General features: G+C 35.6%; 1 protein-coding gene and 1 non-coding gene across 2 annotated transcripts in view; both read left to right on the forward strand.

Annotated features, from left to right (window-relative positions):
- Window positions 1–20,941, forward strand: part of KPNA4 (karyopherin subunit alpha 4) — a 73,699-nt gene extending 52,758 nt beyond the window's left edge. Inside the window, exons 12-17 of the mRNA XM_039241971.1 lie at window positions 5,452–5,580; window positions 6,950–7,054; window positions 12,348–12,419; window positions 13,642–13,804; window positions 16,036–16,130; window positions 18,963–20,941. Of these exons, the coding sequence (XP_039097902.1) occupies window positions 5,452–5,580; window positions 6,950–7,054; window positions 12,348–12,419; window positions 13,642–13,804; window positions 16,036–16,130; window positions 18,963–19,061 (663 nt within the window). The 3' untranslated portion in view covers window positions 19,062–20,941. The remainder of the gene's footprint in view (window positions 1–5,451; window positions 5,581–6,949; window positions 7,055–12,347; window positions 12,420–13,641; window positions 13,805–16,035; window positions 16,131–18,962) is intronic.
- On the forward strand, window positions 5,781–6,113 carry LOC120238308. Its single transcript, XR_005530177.1, has one exon.
- Window positions 20,942–21,281: the final 340 nt, after the last annotated feature.

Raw genomic sequence — 21,281 nt, forward strand, 5'->3', positions numbered from 1 at the left:
GGGTAGAGAGGGAGGGAGACAGAGGATCTGAAGCAGGCTCCACGCTGACAGCAGAGAGCCCAATGTGAGGCTCAAATTCACGAGCCATGAGAGCATGACCTGAGCCAAAGTTGGACACTTAACCAACTGAGCCACCCAGGTGCCCCGGTTATATCCCCATTGTAAAGATGAAGAAAATGAAGGGCACCTGGCTACCTCAGTCAGTAGAGGATGAGACTCTTAATCTCAGAGTCATGAGTTCGAATCCCATGGTGAGTGTGAGTGTACTTAAAAAAAAAAATTTTTTTTAATTAAAAAAAGAAAATGAGGTAAGATCATTGCAAGTCAACAAGAACCTTTCCCCATCTCCCTAGTCTCACCCCACCAAAAACCCCACCCCAGGTCAACTCCTTTGTTAATGGTTTCTAAGAATTTCTTAGGAAATTCATGTCATAACATGGTGGCATTTGAAACAAGTACTGCTATTTTAATTTTTTCTTTTCTTCCTATTTTTTCCTACTCTTCTACTCCTTTATTTTCCCCTTTTTTATTTAACTGTCCATATTACACCTGGCAAGTTTAGTTAATGTTTAGCTTCATTGGCACTATGATAAAGGCTTTGTGCTGAAATACACTGCTCAAGGGCTTCCTAAATTATTTCCTTTTAATTATTTAAAATTTTTGTTTTTAATGTTTTTATTTATTTTTGAGAGAGGGAGTAAGGGAAGGTCATAGGGAGAGGGACGCAGAGGATCCAAAGCTGGCTCCAAGCTGATAGCAGAGAACCCAATGTGGGGCTCAAACTCAGGATTCGTGAATTCATGACTTAAGCTGAAGTTGAGTACTTAATGCTTAACTGACTGAGCCACCTATGCACTCCTAAAATCTTTTTTTAACTTTGTCTTATCCTTTTATTATTTTTAAATCCTTCTATATAAATATTTATCTCAAACCATCTAGAAAGAGCCAAAAAAGAGAAGATGAAAAGTTCACACAAATATCATAAGCAATAAGTATCAAACTGCAGTGGTAATGGGAAATAGAGCAAGCTCTCCCTACCCTTCTAATGTAAATAGATTGCTTTAATCTTATGATGACTTAGTCTGTTCAATAATAACATAAGGAAAACCATTAACCTAATTCACTTTCTCAACCCTGAGTGGACATTAAGAGCAACTGTGAAGCTTAAAGAAAAAAAAATTTTATTTCCCTTGCTTGACCCCTGATAATTCTGTTTTAGTAAATCTGGTATATTTCTTAGAAACCTGGGCTTTTTTAAAAAGCTCTTCAGATGTTACTCATGTACAGTTAAAATGGAGAACACACTACCTTAAAATTTAAAGCACTTTAAAAAAAGAGGGAACACTGAGCTGAATTCAGAAGGAATTAATAGGATAGCTTACCATTTAGGGTTATTTGTGGCTCACCAAAGTATTCTTACTAGGGCCACCTACCTGGCCTAGTCAGAAGAACACGTGACTCTTGATCCCAAGAGTTGTGAGTTTGAGCCCTATGTCTGGTATAGAGACTAAAAAAATAAATAAGCTTTAAAAAATAAATACTTGTACTAGATATATATTATTAAGCTTGCTTTTTTTCCCTTAAACCTTTAATATTTGTTTATTTTTGAGAGAGCACAAGTGAGGGAGGGGCAGAGGGGGACAGAGGATCCGAAGCAGGCTCCACATTAACAGCAGTGAGCCTGATATGGGGCTCGAACTCAGAAACCACAAGATCATGACCTGAGTCAAAGGTAATGCTCAGCCAACTGAGCCACCCAGGTACCCTTGAATTTGCATTTCTTCAGTGTGTTACTTATATCTTGGTATGGGTATTTGGTCTGTTTTTTGTTTTATTTTTTTTCAGAATGCATCTTTACTTTAATATTGGATTTCATTCAGAAATAGGCTGAAATTTTTTTTTAGCCAGCTCTCAAAGAAAGTTAATGTTATATAGTTGTAATGAACCTCCATGTAGGTTTCCTCTATATTCCTACTCAACTCCCCTCGTCAAATTATTTTGACACATCCCAGGTAGTATATAATTTCATCAGCTTCTCTTAAAAAATAAGGCAGTATGTTTTTACATAATCACAGTACTCCAGGGCACATGGGTGGCTCGGTCAGTTAAACATCTGACTTTTGGTTTCAGCTCAGGTCATGATCTCATGGTTTTGTGAGCTCATCGAGCCCCTGTGCTGGCAGTGTGGAACGTGCTTCTCTCTCTCACCCTCTCTTTCCCCCCTCTCCTCTCCCCCCCCCCCCGCCACTTGCAATATCTCTGTCTCTTTCAAATAAATACACTTTTAAAAAAATCTTAATATTAAAATCCAATCAGTATCCAGATTTTACAGATTGCTTCATTTTTTTCACACTGAATTCCATATCAAAACAAGGTTGACGTTGCATTTGGTAGCTTCGTTTTTATGTTCCTCTTACTCTACAGTTTTATTTTTCTTTCTCCTTTTAAATTTATTTCTTAAGCTGGATCACTATGAAACTCTGTTTATGCATTTTGAGAGAGAGAGTGTGTGTGAGCATGAGCAGCTGAAAGGCAGAGAGGGAGAGAAAGAATCCCAAGGAGGCTCTGCGCTGTCTGCTCAAAGCCTGACGCAGGGCTTGAATTCATGAACTGCGAGATCATGACCTGAGCCAAAACCAAGAGTCAGATGCTTAACCGAGTGAGCCACTCAGGCACTCCACTAAGAAACATTTTTAGAAGAAATTAAGGACTTATTAAATGAATGGAAAGACATCCGTGTTCATGGATTAGAAGACAGTATTGTTAGAATGGCAATGTTCCCCAAATAACCTATAGATTAAATTCAATTCCTGTTAAAATCCCAGATGCCTTTTTGTAGAAACTTACAAGCTAATCTTAAAATCCATATGAAAATATAAGGACCCAGAAATAGCAGAAACAAGCTTTAACAAAGGACAGTTTGGGGACTTCTCACTTTCAAAATTTACTGCATAGTTTCAGTGAAAAAGACTTTGTAATATTGGTATGAGGGTAGACATATAGATCAGTGAAATACAATCAAGAGTCCAGAAATAAACCTTTACATTTATGATCAATTGATTTTCAACAAAGGTGCCAAGAAAATTCACTTAGCAAAGAATAATCTTTTCAGGAAATGGTGATTCAACAAATGTAGTGATTCAACTACATTTGTACAGTGTACCTAAGACTTACTAAATATATACCTATAAACAAATTAAATTAGACCCCTATATATAAAAATTAGTTCAGGGGTGCCTGTGTGGCTCATTCGGTTAAGCGTCCAACTTCGGCTCAGGTCATGATCTCATGGTTCATGGGTTTGAGCCCCACGTTGGGCTCTGTGCTAACAGCTAGCTCAGAGCCTGGAGCCTGCTTCAGATTCCGTGTCTCCCTCTCTCTCTGCCCCTCCCCCACTCACTCTCTGTTTCTGTCTCTCAAAATAAAGACATTAAAAAAATTAGTTCAGAGTAAACACTTAAATGTAAGAGCTAAAAGTATAAACTTCTTAGAAGAAAGCATAAGCATAGATTTTCATGACCTTGGATTAGACAGTAATTTTTGAAGTATGATACCACAAGCATAAGCAACCAAAGAGAAAAGTAGATAAATTGGACTTTACCAAAATTAAAAACTTCTGCTCCTAAGGACACCATCAAGAAAGTGAAAAGACAACCCACAGAATGGAAGTCACATCATATATCTGAAAAGTGACTAGTATCCAAAATACATAAAGAACTTTTACAACTCAACAATAAAAAGACAAATAACCCCATTAAACATTGGCAAAACATTTAAGTATAGTTATTCAGAGAAGATCTACAAGTGATCAATAAGCAATGAGAAGATGTTCAACAGTATTAGTTATGAAGGAAATGTAAAAGCTGCAATGAAGGGGCGCCTGGGTTGCTCAGTCTTTTGAGTGTCCAACTTCTGCTCAGGTCATAATCTCATGGTTCATGAGTTCGACCCCTACATCAGGCTCACTGCTGATAGAGACTGCTTCAGATCCTCTGTCACCCCTGCTTACACTCTCTTTCTCTCAAAAATAAATAAACCTTGGGGCGCCTGGGTGGCTCAGTCGGTTAAGGGTCTGACTTCGGCTCAGGTCATGACCTCACAGTTTGTGGGTTCAAGCCCCATGTCGGGCTCTGTGCTGACTGCCAGCTCAGAGCCTGGAACCTCTTTCAGATTCTGTATCTCCCTCTCTCTCTGACCCTCCCCTGCTCATGCTGTCTCTCTCTCTCTCAGAAATAAATAAAACATTTAAAAATAAATAAATAAATAAATAAACCTTAAAAAAAAAAAGTGAAACATATGCACTAGGATGGTGTGATCAAAAAAGACAGTAGCAAAGATGTAGAGAAAGTGGAATCCATATACCCTCCTATAAAAATGTAAAATGGTACAGCCTCTTCAGAATACGGTTTGAATAGTACCTTAAAAATTTAGATGTAGAGTTACCACATAACCCTGCATTTTCCATTCCCAGATAGATGCCCAAGAGAACTGAAAATACAGGTTCACCCAAAAACTTGCATATAAATGCTTATGGCACCATTGTTCATCATAGCCAAACAGTGAAAATAATCCAAATGTTCATCGACTAATGCATGGTTAAATAAAAGGTGGAAATGGTGGTATGACATAACCATATAGTGGAATATTATTTGGCCATGAAAAGGAATGAGGAATCAATACATGCTACAACACAAATGGACCTTGAAAGTATGATGTTAAGTGAAGGAAATCAGACCAGAAAGGCCACCTACTGTCAATTCTAATTATATGAAATGTCTGAAATAGGCAAATCAACAGAGATGTTTCAGGCATTCTATAGTGGCTGGCAGGAACCCCTGGGGGTGAAGGAAATGGGAATGACTACCAGTGGGTACAGATACTCCTTTTTGGTGTGATAAAAGGGTTGTGGAATTCTATATTAGTTATGGTTGCACAACTTTGAATATATAAGTACCACTGAATTGTATACTGTGAAAGGGTGAATTTTATGCTATACAAATTACGTCTCAGTTGAGGGGAGAAAACGGACCAATTTGTCTTGTAAATATTAAAATTAGCTCCTCCCTCCCTGAGAAAGCTTTAACTTGACAGAAAATGATGTAATACAATAGAAAAATAATTGATAATTCAAATTCATGTTAATAGTGAAATCTCATGAAGTAGCTTTCCTTCAGAAGAGCACTGTGTTTTTGTTTTGTAATTTATTGAAATACTGAATCAAAAATCTAAAGCACTCTCTTACTGTCGTTATGGCCCTAATTACTATCTAAAATTATCCTTATTTGTTTGTTGACTCTTCTACAATAATGTAAGCTCCATAATCCTGTCTGTCCCTATTCACTCCTCTTCCTAAATCTGTATCAGACACAACTTGCTCAAAAAGCATAGTTGGCCTGAATGAAAGAATGTTATCTCTCATAATAGAACATCTCATTAAATCTTTTGCCACAGACTGCTGCACTTCGAGCTGTGGGCAACATTGTTACTGGAACTGATGAGCAAACACAAGTAGTTTTGAACTGTGATGCTCTTTCGCACTTCCCAGCACTTCTGACACATCCCAAAGAGAAAATTAATAAAGTAAGTATTTTTAAATACCAAATAATAATAACATATAAAGTATCAGCAGTTTTCATTTGTAAAATTAGGAATTCAGAAGTATCTATAATATAAACTATCAGACATCCAGAGAAAATAGAATATTTACTCTTTATAACATGGATTTATATGATTTTCTGTATATACCAAACCAATAGTAAACAGTGCACATTTGGCTCTCTTGGAAATGATGAAATAGAGATAATTGGGTGTTGAATGTTGTGTGATTGGAAACTTTTTCTTGATGTGTAAGTTAAGTAATTAAGCTTAATATTTTATAGATAATAAGAGAGTGTGTGTGCATTTGTGTGTGTGTGTGCTTGTGGAGGCTATTGAAAGGGGGCACTGACTGGTGATGCTGATATTGGAGTGCATCTGAGGCTGTTGTGAAAATACAGTGGGTTGTTGATTACAACATTGCCGATGATTATAACCCAAGAACAGCTCACCTAAGTAGCCTAGCACCCTAAAGTCTCTAACAGGTTCATTAAACATGGCCCTGTGATCTGATCCAAAAGAGCCTACTTCACACTAGCTGATATTAATAGTTTCTGGAGTAAAACTTGTTAACTAACTTTTTTTAACAGAGAAAATGTTTCCCTTTACACTGATAAATGTAATAAATTTATTAAATTTGATAAATTATAGTAATATCCTATGTAGGATATGAGGTAGATACTTGTTCTGTTTTATACTAACTGGTTTTAGTTTGTATTTATTATGTATGAACTTGTGAAAAACTTGACTACCGTCATCTTGGCAAAAGTAGCAGCACTGTAATGTAAAGCGTAGCACACAGAGATCATTAGGTGGACCAACAAAGCAATCAAACATCTGATGTCACGTTAGCTCTTAGAGAAATAGCACAGTGAATGACTTATTACAATAAGTATACTAAAACAACCTGCTCTTTCAGTTTTTGTGTCTCCATTATCATGGATAATTGAGACTTAACCAACTGTGTTATTGATCACAACAGTATAGAGAATAAAGCATATTATGTGAGGGGGATGCTGAATCTCATTTATAGTAGTTTCAGGATTTGTATCTGTATTACACCTCATCAGTTCCTTAGTATTTATTCAGCCAAGTTTCTTTTGAGTCCTATGTTTGGGAACATTGCTTAAGAATTCTTCAGAAGGGTTAGTTCATTATGACTTGGATCAGAGCCATAAACAATTTGTCCAAAGAAAATATAGAAGGGGATAGAGGAGTTGAGACTTCTAAAAAATTTTTATGGAACTCAGTCCATAATAAAATCATTTGGACATTATAGCAAATGCAGTGAATTTAGGTCAGATGCAGATTTTAATTTTTAATGAGAAATAATTGAAGGGGTCTTGTTCCACAGGAAGCAGTGTGGTTCCTCTCTAACATCACCGCAGGAAATCAGCAGCAGGTTCAAGCAGTAATTGATGCCAATCTTGTACCAATGATAATACACCTTTTGGATAAGGTAAGAAAATCTTCCTGCATGTATGTGGGTAAGAGGAAAAGGATTTAAATCTAACAAACAACACTTTTCTCTTTGTTTAATTAGAACCTATACAGTTGCATGAATACAGTAGTTAAGTAGTATTAATGTGAACCCAGCAGGTTTTTTTTTTTTAATATTTTCTTTATTTTTGAGAGAGAGGTAGAGACAGTGTGAGCAGGGGAGGGTCAGAGAGAGAGGGAGATACAGAATCGGAAGACAGGATCCAGGCTCTGAGCTGGCTGTCAGCCCAGAGCCCGACGCGGGGCTCGAACCCACAAACTGTGAGATCATGACCTGAGCTGAAGTCGGATGCTTAGCTGACGGAGCCACCCAGGCGCCCCAGCCCAGCAGTTTTTATATATAAAAAGCATGCTTTAGGAACCCCTGACCCTTTTTCTTTATCATTCTTTTACCAAAATTACCATCATCCTGGGGGATTTCATTATTATTACTGATGATAATGTTCATGGTCATAATTATTACTGCTGATTATAAATGTTTACATATTGTTCTCATCACTCTACATATATTACCTCATTTAATGCTGTAACTCCAAACTATGGTATAGACAAATAAATTGCCCAAAATCAAACAGGAAGTAAGTGTGCTATTTAATTGGATGCTATATCATCTCTTATGCTTATTTTAATGTTTAATTTTAATGTTTGGGAAAGAGACAATTTAAAACTTCATAGTCACAGCATGAGGGTTTTTTTCTGAATACTGATCTGTAATTAAAGAGAAGATGCTCTGTCATCTTTCCCTCCATGTTTTCTACAAGCTGTCAGTAAAGGCTAGTTTCCTGTAGACTGGTAGATCAGGTTCAGTCTTTTAGGCAAGACTTAATGCACTGCTCTCTATTTCCTAATGATTCACATCAGAAGACACATACTGTTTGTCCTGTATCTCCAGATGTCCTACATCTCCTGTTCAGATTGATGAGTGAGCTCAGGCATTCTGAGCCTACTGCAATTAATTGTTGTAAACCTATCCACCAACCTTTTGCGTAGGTGTTTTTAGGTACTCAGTCATTGATGATCATTGCAAGGATCCCTTATTTTACAAGGGACTGCAAAGTAGTGCCATTCTCATTCTATCATTCTTTATGTCTTACCTGTGATTTTTCAATAAAAAACTATCAGCTATTGGTTTACTCTAAAATATATTTCATATAAAAAAGACAAGATAAATTCTCATTGTCACTCAGTTTTTAGAATAACGTGGTTCCCTAACAGTCTCAAAAGTTGACTAGGGTGGGGTTTTTGGTGTCCTTAGGAAAGTATGGATTTTATATATATATTGTAAGTTTTAGTCCATTTGTAGTTATTATTTTTTTAACACTCAGATTGTCCCTGACCAGTGGGAACCTCTTAAATTTAGTGCCTGTGTCTTTTTTACATCTCCTCAGTAGTTTTTGAGAGCTTCCTACCCTTTGAACATGACATGATTCTCAAGCTCATTTTGTGTATTTTCTTTTTTTATATATATTTTTATTTATTTCTAGGAGAGAGAGAGAGAGAGACAGTGCGAGCAGGGGAGGGTCAGAGAGAGAGGGAGACGCAGACTCTGAAACAGGCTCCAGGCTCTGAGCTGGCAGTCAGCACAGAGCCCGACGCGGGGCTCGCACCCACAAACCGCGAGATCATGACCCAAGCGAAAGTCGGACGCTTAACCGACTAAGCCACCCAGGCGCCCCATCATTTTGTGTATTTTCTGATGTAGACTCTCCAAGACACCCTTTTAAGTAGCAGATAGTATTTAAGGATCATAGTTCAGGTCCTAAAGATGATCACTGCTACAAGGTTATTGTTTTTAGGTCTAAGTGAACAAAATAGGTAATCATGGGGTTCTGGGGTTTTCAGGGGTGGGGTTTTGGGTTTTTTGGTTTGGTGGGGTTTTTTTGTTTTGTTTTTTTCTCAAGTAGAAAATAGGGGTGCCTATTGACTGGCTCAGTCAATGGAGCATATGACTCTTGATACGAGGGTTGTGAGTTTAAGCCCCACATTGAATGTGGAGCCTACTTTAAAAAAAAAAAGAAAGTAGGAAATATATAGTAATTTTGTGAACATGAGGATTCATAAGCAAATCATGAATGAAAGAAAACCATCAGATATTAATGGATGTTTAGGATAAACAGTGTTTTTATTTTCTCTTCTTTGATTTTATATTTTTATCTTTTTTATGCTGGAATCTTAAAATTTACCAAATTACAAAATCACATTGCCATGAACAATATGACTACTCCACTTCCAAGATTTCCTTGATGATTTTTTTTGTCTTTAAGATATTTTCCATCAGTGATATACTTAAAAATAATATGTCACTTGAAATAATTTTTGCATGTGTGGCTAAGTCACCAACATGATGATACACAGATTATTTATTTCTGTTGGTTTTGTCTTGTTTATAGAGTACATTTGAGAAGCAGTTCGTTTTAAATCCAAGTTAGTTAATATATAGTGTAATACTGATTTCAGGAATAGAATTTAGTGATTTATCACTTACATATGACACCCCAGTGCTTATCCCAACAAGTGTCCTCTTTAATGTCCATCACCCATTTAACCCCACCCATTCCCCTCCAGCAACCATCAGTTTGTTCTCTATATTAAAGATTCTCTTACAGTTTGCCACCTCTTTGTTTTTATCTTACTTTTCCTTCCCTTCCCCTATGTTCATCTGTTTTATTTCTTAAATTCCACATGAGTGAAATCATATTTTTATCTTTCTCTGCCTGACTTATTTTGCTTAGCATAATACACTCTAGTAGATCCATCCGTGTTGTTGCAAATGGCAAGATCTCATTCTTTTTGATAGCTGAGTAACATTTTATATATATATGTATATACCACATCTTTATCTATTTGTCAGGCGGTTGACATTTGGGCTCTTTCCAAACTTTGGCTATTGTTGATAGTGCTGCTATAAACATTGGTGTGCATGTGCCCCTTCAAATCACTATTTGATTTGGATAAATACCTAGTAGTGCAATTGCTGAGTTGTAGGGTAGTTCTATTTTTAATTTTTTGAGGAATCTCCGCACTGAATGGCTGCACCAGTTTGCATTCCCACCAGCAGTACAGAAGTGTTCCCCTTTTTCTGCATCCTCGCCAACATCTTATTGTTTCCCGAGTTGTTAATTTTAGCCATTCTGACAGATGCGAGGTGGTATCTCATTGTGGTTTTAATTTGTATTTCCCTGATGATGAGTGATGTTGAGCATCTTTTAATGTGTCTGTTAGCCATCTATATGTCTTCTTTGGAAAATAGTTCATTTTTTTCTCCAGATCTTCCCTGGATTATTTGTTATTTTTCTTTGTTTAGGGTTTTTTTGGTTATATAGAGCAAATGGTTATATAGTTTCCAGGTAAAAAAAAACTATGCCTTATTTTAATAGTATATACGCAAAAGTCTAATTTCCAGTTCTTTCATATATTCTTCCTTTTACAGATAATCATCTTTATTATTTTTTGGGTTGTTCTTCCATTGTTTCTTTTTAAATATAAGAAAATGCCTATAAATTTGCTTATTCCCCCCTTTCTTACACAGATGGTATTGATGTGTTCTACAGATCAGATCCCAGAGCGTTATATAGAGAGCTTCTTTAATTCTTTTTTGTGCCTATATATCATACTCCATTATATGAATGTACTATATTCAGTCAACTTAGTATTTTATGATATTTGAGATGTTTCTAAGATTAAGGTTTTTTCAATTTTTTACTAGGGATTACTAGAATTACAGATAGACATGTAAATTTTGCTATATAATACTCATCCCTCTCTGTAAAGATTGTACCGTTTTACACTCCTACCACTGACAGATATATGGATTTTATCAGTCCAGTGTATAAAAATGTCCCACTGCAACTTTAATTTTTATTCCTCATATTTACATAAGTTTTTTCTTAATTAAAAGCATTTTTCCAGATTGCTAGTCTTTTTTTTTTTTTTTTTTTTTAATTTTTAATGTTTATTTTTGAGAGAGACAGAGCACAGGTGGGGGAGGAGCAGACAGAGAGACACAGAATCTGAAGCAGGCTGTAGGCTCTGAGCTGTCAGCCCAGAGCCCAGTGTGGGGCTCAAACTCACACTTGGCTCGAACTCAGGAACCACAAGATCATGACCTGAGCCAAAGTCGGACATATAACCGACTGAGTCACCCAGACGCCCTGCTTAGTCTTCTTTATAGTTAACAACTGGTTATTATTCCATTCAGATTTATTGTAATTAGTTATTTATTTCACTGTTGAGAATTTTGCTTTTATTTTTTGATTAGATTGTGCTTCTAATATAATCTATAGATAGAAAGATACATAATATTATTTGGTTTTAAATTATTTTCTTGGTAAATTCTCAAAGGTTCTCACCTATGAGAACCTCATATTATTAAATGTATTACTAAGTATATTATTTATTTTTTAAATTTAAATTATTTTTTAAATAAATTTGTAATTTAAATCATTTAAAATGATTTTTAAATATATTTTAATGGTAGACATTATCATTTTTAAAACTGTTTAAAAAGATGGGGCGCCTGGGTGGCTTAGTCGGTTAAGCGTCCGACTTTCGCTTAGGTCATGATCTCGCGGTTCGTGGGTTCGAGCCCCGCGTCGGGCTCTGTGCTGACTGCCAGCTCAGAGCCTGGAGCCTATTTCAGTCTGTGACTCCCTCTCTCTCTGACCCTCCCCTGCTCACGCTGTCTCTCTCTCTCTCTCTCCTAGAAATAAATAAAACATTAAAAAAAAAAATTAAAAAAAAAAAACTGTTTAAAAAGATAATTTAATTTGACATTTCTTTGATTAAAGTGAAATGTACATTCCCCTCCTTTTTATCATTGACAGTAATATCAAGTCAGTTTTGTTGCCAGGAGAGACTGCAAAAGGGAGTCTGCATTTGTTTAGGGCAAATTGAATTCAAAAGCTTTTCCTAAGTGAAAATTATGGGGGCGCCTGTGTGGCTTAGTTGGTTAAGCACCTGACCTCGGGTCAGGTCATGATCTCCAGGTTCGTGAGTTTGAGCCCCTCATTCGCTCCTCTGCTATCAGCCTTGGAGCCTGCTTTGGATCCTCTGTACCCTTCTCTCTCTGCCCCTCCCCTCCTTATGTTCTCTCTCTCTCTCAAAAATAAACATTAAAAAATTCTTTTAAGATTTATTTATGCATATAGAAAGTCTAGAGGAAAACCTGGTGATAGAAACACTTGAAAATAATTTCAGACTGCATTTTTTCCCAGTGTATCCTAAATTGCAGTTTGTATCCTTTGATTTTACAGGGGGATTTTGGCACTCAGAAAGAAGCTGCTTGGGCCATAAGTAACTTAACAATTAGTGGAAGGAAAGATCAAGTAAGTTCAGCTCTTATTTCTCAAAACTGGTAAAATAACAGTACACATAATTCTAAGATTTAGATTTCAGTTAAATCATAATTTAAAATAATAGCAAGATAACAGGCATTGTGTGATTTTTTTTTTCACCCCTTATAAAAGTGTCACCTTGACTTCCTTTAGTTATATTTCATAGATTAGAAGTGTTCCCTTTATACAATCTTAGCCTGCAAGAATTTTGTAATCCATGGTAAGGTCAAAGCACGTGTAGTCAAGATTGTATTTGTTTTTTTATTTTTTAAACCATATTAGGGAAGAATAGGACTTTTTAGGTTAATAGGACAGACTGAAACAACTTCACAGATTCTCCTAACAAGTGAACATCAACAACAGGAAAGCAAACAACAAAAATTTATCAGCAGCACACAAAGCAAGGAAGGCAAGGAACTAACCAAAACTAAAAGGCTGAGACTAGGAATTAGGGAAAGGAATGTGAGGTGCCTAGGGTATAAAATTTAAAGATGCACTCATTCTGGAGTTGTGTGGGTGACAGAGATAAATACTGTGTGAAACTAACAGAAGACAATGAGCTTTAAAGGTTTCAGATAAATTTTACAGATAGGTAAAAAGGGTAAGTTTAGAGCTGATACACAATAACCTGATAATTGTCACACATGAGCTGTAGACTGGTGGTGAACAAGGAATCTAGAGCAGAATATAAGTATAGTGCATGGAGATAACAGCATAACAAAATAAAAAATAATGGAAAAATATTATGAAAATTGAATAGAACCAATTGAATAGTGAATTGAAAGTGGGTATTAGGGTACTAAATGTTATAGCACTCTCACATTGAATACTCTAACAGTGAACAATTGTATCTTTAAAAAAAATGCCAACCAGCCTCTTACCAAATTTTGTAATTTCTTAATCTTAAAGGGGAGGAAAGAGGTTTTGAAGAAAGTACTCTTTATGGCACATGTTTCATATGAAGCTGAGTGATTCCTTCATTTTCACTTTTTTTCTAAGCTCAAGAAAACTAAACACTACATTTAAAAGAGACAGAATCTAATAATAAAATCATCCAACAAGAAAGTCATAAAATAGTCTAGTGTAGTCTAACATAACCTGAAAGATGAGGTCATGTTTCCTACTCAAAATTTTAAAGTCAAAATTATTTCAGTGAGATCATTTGGTACACAAAGTTCACTTATTATTATGTCATGGTGTTTTTATTCTTTAGGTGGCCTATCTAATCCAACAAAATGTTATTCCACCTTTTTGCAACTTGCTGACTGTAAAAGATGCACAAGTTGTGCAAGTAGTACTTGATGGACTAAGTAATATATTAAAAATGGCTGAAGATGAGGCAGAAACCATAGCCAATCTTATAGAAGAATGTGGAGGTAAGTTATAGGCTATTACTTCACATTTTAATGTTTTTTTTGTAACTACTTTTATTTTCTGACTAATGTAGCACTTCTGTATTTTCCTTAGATAATCAAGTAAATACTATATTCTATATGTACAGTCCTGCTCAGCTTCTTGCATATGCTTAGGTAATTGAATTGCTGCCATTCATTGAACAGGCACTGTGCTAAGGTATTGGGAAAACAGTGGTAAACAAGACACAGCCCTTACCCTCAAGGCATATAGTCTAGTCATGAAGATAAATATGAACTGATTTAATGTGCTAATTACCCTAATAGAAATGTACAACAAAATGAAATACCTTATCCATCCTGGAAGAAGCAGGAAGTGACACCTGAGCTGGATTTTGAGAGATGAATAAGGATTAATAAAGTAAAAAGGGATGAAAGGTGTTCCAGGCAGAGATAACACCATGAGCAAAGTCTGAGGTGAGACCTAGCATTCAGCAAATTATAAGTAGTTCAGTGTTGCTGAATCACAAAGTACGGGGTAGACAATGCCTAAAGATAAGGCTGTAGATAGAGCCAATCATCAGGCCTCTGCAGTTTTACAGAACCTCCAGTAACACAGCAGATTCATTATTCTGTAGGATGGTAGTCCCCAAATGTGACTATGTGCCAGAGCCACCCAGAATGTAAACAGCATGTCTTGGCTCTTAGAATTGCCATTTAGATAGGACATGGAAGTCTCAAATGTAGCTGTGGAACAAAATGTAAATGTTACCAACCTGGATAAGCATAAAAGGAAAAGCATTTCTAACAAGTTGAGAAGTAAATGAAAGGAGAAGTAACTATAAGAGTAGAGAACCAAATCTTTAGTTTACTTAGTGGACAGAGGTTTGAAAGTCAATTTAATAAGAAAAGCACTTTTAAAGTTACGAAAGTGACAAATATAGCAACAGAAAAATAATGCCTAACTATCAAGTTAGGAATGGGAGATAGAGTGGGGCGCCTGGGTGGCTTAGTCGGTTAAGCGACCAACTTTTGCTTAGGTAACGATCTCGCGGTTCGTGGGTTCGAGCCCCGTGTCGGGCTCTGTGCTGACTGCCAGCTCAGAGCCTGGAGCCTGTTTCAGAGTCTGCGTCTCCCTCTCTCTCTGACCCTCCCCTGCTCGCGCTGTCTCTTTCTCTCTCTCTCTCCTAGAAATAAATAAAAATATTAAAAAAAAAAAAAAAAAAAAGGAATGGGAGATGGAGAATAGTGTTACGGGACCTAACCCGTTACGGGGTTAGGAGTGTTACGGGGCTCAAACCCACAAACCGCGAGATCATGACTTGAGCCAAAGTCGGAAGCTTAACCGACCGAGCCACCCAGGCACCCCTAATTCTGTACATTTAAAGCTTAGAAAAGAAATGAAGTTGTAGATTTGCAAGTCCTCACCTATCTTAGTAGATAAATTTTTTTCAGATTTTTTTTTTTTTTTTTTTTAAGATTTTATACATAAGCAGTGAGGCTTGAACCCACAACCCTGGGATCGAGTCACATGCTATACTGACTGAGCCAGCCAGGCCCCCTGCCTAAATTCTTTTTACTGGAAGGGCAGTCCCACTAAGTGTTGTGTAGAGTGAGAGAAATAAGCCCAAAACAACTTCTGCCATGTAAGGAATAAAGGAAAAACACTCATGAAAGGGCAATTTCACTTTATTTCAGAAGCCTTAAAATCAAAACTCCTGTAAAAACAAATGTTTCTGCCTATGATTTAATAAACTCACTAATGTTTATAGGGAAAAATTCCCCTTCCCCTTAAATACTGTGGTTGATCTTGATCATTTTCTATAATGCTTAACAGATGTCTTAACATTCATATTTATTAATCACAAGTATTTTCATTGTTTTTATACATACTCCCTAGAAAAACTTGACAGAGGCTAGGAAGTAGGAAGAATCTGCTTTTAACCTGTAACAAACAAAAGCAATCCATCTTGTTATTCCTTATAAATACTGGTTATGTAGTATTCTGCTGAATAGAGGTGTCCCTTTTCTTGCTTACACATATACTGCATTTAAACACTCAGGTTGTTACGAAAAATATGCTGCATCTTTGTGCATAAACCTTTTTATTTTTAAGATCCACCTTTACAGTAGATTCCTAAAAATCATAGATTTGCTGTCCAAAACTTGAGATTATGTGATCCCAGCAGTGATGTAATTTTTTATTATTGCGTTTTAAATACTACCATTGTTTAACTTCATAAAATTTATTGCAGGACTGGAGAAAATTGAACAGCTTCAAAATCATGAAAATGAAGACATCTACAAATTGGCCTATGAGATCATTGACCAGTTCTTCTCTTCAGACGATGTATTTAATAACTTTATAGTTTTCTTAGTTTTATGTATAAACATAAATCTAGAAGTAATATAGTAAACTAGGTCATACATGTATAAACTTTTTTGGAATGGGATTAAGTATGTGGTAGCAATGTCACTTTCAGAAACAAATATTTTAATATTTTAAAGTGTACTAGTTCTAAGAGCAAAAAAGATAAGAAATTTTTTCTATTTTTTTTCACAAATTTATTGCCATTAATAGTTAAAAATAGAATGAGGTGTTTTTATTTTGTAGTAATGCAGAAAGGTTTGCTTGTAAAGTATCTTTTTTTTTTTTTTTTAATCTAATAACTGGAAGTTTGTACCTTTCAACTACCTTCGTCCACTTTTCTCTTCCTCCACCCTCCACCTTTGGTGACCACAAGTTTGATCTTTTCTGTGAGCTTGTTTTTTGTTTTGTTAGATTCCACATATAAGTTAGGCATACAATATTTGTCTTTGTCAATTTATTTTACTTAGCATTAAATGCCCTCAGTGTTTATACATGTTATTGCAAATGTCAGGGTTTCCTTTTAGTCTGAATAATACTCCGTTGTGTATATATAACACATTTTCTTTATCCCTTCATCTGTTGATGGACATTTAGATTATTTCCATGCCTTGGCTGTTTTACATAATATGCTATGAACATGGGGGTGAAGATGTCTTTTCGAGATGGTGTTTTCATTTTCTTTGAATATATTCCTAGAAGTGAAATTGCTGAATCTTATGGTAGTTCTTTTTTTAATTTTGCAGGGAGGGAATCCTCCATACAGTTTTCCATAGTGGCTATACCAGTTTATAGGCCCACCAACAGTGCATAAGGCTTTCCTTTTTCCATATCCACACCAGCATTTGTTGTTAACTCTTGTCTTTTTTGTGATGACTATTTTAATGGATGTGAGGTAATACCTCATGGTGGTCTTAATTTGCATTGTCCTTATTACTAGTGATATTGAGCATCTTTTCATGTACCTGTTCACCTTTTATAATTCTTTTGGAGAAATGTCTGTTCAGGTCTTTTGCCCATTTTTTAATTGAGTTGTCTTTTTGCTATTGAGTTATGATAAGGATTTTTTTTGACATTGGACAAGTCAGAATTTATTTTCACTTGTTATTCTTATAGATAGGTAACAGCATAACATGTTTATAAGCAAAACAGTGACACTAGTATATTCTATAATCATTAAGACAATAATTAGTCCATACTTAAAGATATTGTCACTGTTATTTTTAGTAGGTGACCAAAAATAAATATGAGGACAGATAAAATGGGAACAATAAGTCATTAAGAAAATTAAGTTACTGTATAATGTAAGGTGTAGTATACAAAAGTATCTTCATATTGCCAGTATATGGTAGATGAAATTAAAGTATTAACTTATTTTCAGTACTGCCTCTTTGGAAAAATAAATCTAAAAGCAGTTGTTCCTTTGAAATTTTTAGTTAGATACAGCCACCAGTGAATATCTTTTGATGATTCTCAACTTTTCAAAGAATAAGTCATATACCCCAAACTTTTAAACATTATCAAAAAAAAAAATTTTTCAGTGTTATTAAGCATTTTGTTAAGTGTATATGGTTTGAGGGGCACCTGGGCGGCTCAGTCAGTTGAGTGTCCAACTTCAGCTCAGGTCATGATCTCACGGTTTGTGGGTTTGAGCCCCATGTCGGGCTGTATGCTAACAGCTAGCTCAGAGCCTGAAGCCTGCTTCAGATTCTGTATCTCCCTCTCTCTGACCCTCCCCTGCTCACACTGTCTCTCTCTCTCAGAAATTAAAAAAAAAAAAAAAAAAGTGTATGTGGTTTGAACATTAACCTGACAAAAACAGTACTGGAAAAGAAAATGTATAGACTATTTACCTACAGATCATCCAGTTAAGTTCCTTTTAGAATATAATGCCAATTAAATAAATTAGAAATAAAATCCTGAAAAACGTACTCTCTTAAGGGTATTCTGTATCACATGTCTTAGAATTGGATTTTTGGAGGTACTAATTTGCAAGTAGATATACACATGATCTTAATGATTTCTAATACCTCAACATGAAGTTATTTGTTACTCTCTTACATTGTTAAAAGAATAATTCAGATGAACTGCATATTTATAGGAACTGCACTGTAGATCAATGATTTTGTGGTATTTCAAAAAAAAACCTTCAGCTATAGAGCATATAGAATACTATTTTTTCATTATAGCATAGCTGTTATTTTACTGTTTTAAGCCTCTGTCATTTATCTCCAACTGCTAGTAAAAAAGTAACTAAAGATTACATTTACTCTCCAAAAGTGATAGCATTAATTTTTTTAATTAAGTCATCAACTTTTACCTGTCCAGGTACAAGGGAAATTCTACATCTCAGCTTGAGATTTAAAAGACAATCTTTAATTTCTTCCTTGTATTTCACTCTTTTGGAAAATACCTATCTTGCACATTCTCTTAAGTTTTCTCACACTGATGTCCCTTAAGGAAAAGCCTTTACACAATGTTAATGCTTTCTTTTTTTTTCTTTTTTTCTTAAGTTATTTATTTTGAGAGAGTGTGTGTACATGTGGGAGCAGGGGAGGGGCAGAGACAGTCCCAAGCAGAGCTTGATCCCACGAACCATGAGGTCATCACCTGAGCCAAAATCAGGAGTTGGGCGCTCAACCTTCTGAGCCACCAAGACACCCCAAAATGTTTCAGCTTTCTAAAGAGATGATAGGACAGTGTTTGCTCTCATCAGCTCTCTCATACTTCTTTTATGGGAAATAAGAATATTTCTATAATGCTATTTATATAACCTTTAAAACTAATTATCACTTGCTTTTTCTTTTCCTTTAGATTGATGAAGATCCTAGCCTTGTTCCAGAGGCAATACAAGGTGGAACATTTGGTTTCAATTCATCTGCCAATGTACCAACAGAAGGGTTCCAGTTTTAGAAAGATGTTGTGGAAGTTAGGTACAATGCAGCACTGAGATATATATATATATATACATATATATAAAAAGGTTTGATCCATCAAGCTTGGCTCATGGGATCTGCTGCTGCATTAAATCGGGAAAGAAAATGTGAAGATTTCATTTGGAATCACAGAAAATGCCCAAATGAGGTCAAGATGGCGAGTGGGTGCGAGTGAGAATGAGTGGCAAAATGTAACGAAAACTTTACATGAATGCTTATTTAGGTTGTTCAAAGTAAAAAGGGCTACAGGTCACAGATCTTCCGTGCCTGAGAAGGAACATTGACTTACTCTGTATCAATTGAGGGGAAAGTGCAGTACTGTCATCTTTAAGCCTTGTAAGCATAAAAGAGGATATGATGCCCATATAAGTCAAAGGAAAACGAGCCCAGGCCTTGCTATGAAGCAATGTGTGAATGGACAATGTTGAATGAATGTCTGGCTCAGTGATAGGGAGTCAGGTTCATCTTTCAAATCTAGGGCTCTTCACTCATGAAGCAGACTCCTAGCCCTGGAGTGACTGTGTACGAGAGTATGGTTGTGGTGCTGTATGTGAACGCATGCAAGCTTGATTCGCCTTCAGGGGGCTGATAACAAACCTAGTAAATCATCAAAGTGAGATCATAAGTGTTAATGTACACTGGACATGAAAACAAAGACCGGTTTAGCAGCAGACATTGGTTTACTCTGCAGCCTGTGTTTTCTATTCCCCCTCTTCCCTTTTCCCACCCACCCCTCTTTTTTTTCTTTTTAGTTTTTATTTACCTAGTATGGCTTTTTAGTTGCTTCTCAAGTCAGAAAACTTTTCAGGAAGGTTTCCCTGTGCATTTGCACCAGATGAATGTTTGATGCTATGAAAAGCTTTCCATATCATCAAAACTAATTTGTGTAGATTTTTGCATGAAAAAAATCATAAATTTCCCTCAAAATAGACTGTGTTGCAGTACACAAGTTACCATAATAGTATAAAACAGTAAAATGTGCTTTAAAAAGCCATCCTTTTCATTTTCAGAGATAACATAAAGATCTTTGCATGAGGTAAATCTACAGCATAGTTCATTTTTAGATTTTGTTGAGTCCTGTAAAGAAGAAGAAGAAAAAAGTTTCAGTTGTGGTAGAATACCGTGCTGTGTTTAAATGTTACTTGTTTTCAAACTTTGTTTTCTATGAAAATGATATGGAAACTTCTAAAATGGAATTTGGTGCATATGTACTGCTGAATAAAGACCGATGAAGAGGTTTGAGTAGATGTACAAATCAAGTAATGGTTTGAACACCTTTAATAATATGCCTAATCTGTTCAATTGTTTTAGAATCTTTTTATCTTAGATGTAGGCAGCCATGAACAATCTATTTTGAGCCACTTTAGGGAGAAAACTTTGTATTTTTAAAACTTGCATAAAAGTTATGCAAGTGGTTTTTATAAATTGGAATAATACCTCAGTTTTGAGGTTATGCACACTAAATTAAATGTGACATAAATTAATTTGTACAAAAAGAACTCTTTATAAGGTGGCTCATTGTAGGAAATCCTGTGCCTTCCCCTTTGAGCACAAGTGTTGCATGAACAACAGTTTGCTATAAGAAACATACCAGATTAGCCACCATTAGCATCTATATCTACTTTGTGTTTAAAAATCAACTGGTAATTCTGAAACACTGTAGAATGGATAAAAATTATTTTGTGATCATAACTCTTTGTTGAACTAGAGTATTTTTGCAGCATTCCTTGTCATCAGAAACATGGTTAAAGTTTAAAACTAGAAGCAGCAGAAAACTAGCTTGTAAAATTTATCCAAGTAGAATGCAGGCTAGGCTGTCTTGGGGAAATAAACATTAAAATTTAAAGCAATGTTTTACATGGGGTGTGTGTGTGTGCTGTTTGGATTTTTTATATTACATATATATTAATGTAAAGTTAAGAGTATAACTGATTGGCTTATTTTAGATTGTCCTTAAGCTTTTGACCTATAACCAGCATACCAAGAAATGTTTTAAGTTCTGTACTTTCAGTACAGACCTAGTAACATTCTAACCCACTGGATTTGTTCAGGTTACACTATCTTTGCTTCTGCTGTCCAACCCAAGATTTTGACCTTTCTTCATTCTTCCAGCAAAATGGACTGAGAAAGACAGCTTGAACTATATTTTACATAATACTCTTAACTTCAACACATGACTCCAAATGGCAGATTACAT

This window comes from Hyaena hyaena, unplaced genomic scaffold (assembly GCF_003009895.1).
Source record: "Hyaena hyaena isolate Hyena2069 unplaced genomic scaffold, ASM300989v1 scaffold_203, whole genome shotgun sequence".
Taxonomy (NCBI): domain Eukaryota; kingdom Metazoa; phylum Chordata; class Mammalia; order Carnivora; family Hyaenidae; genus Hyaena; species Hyaena hyaena.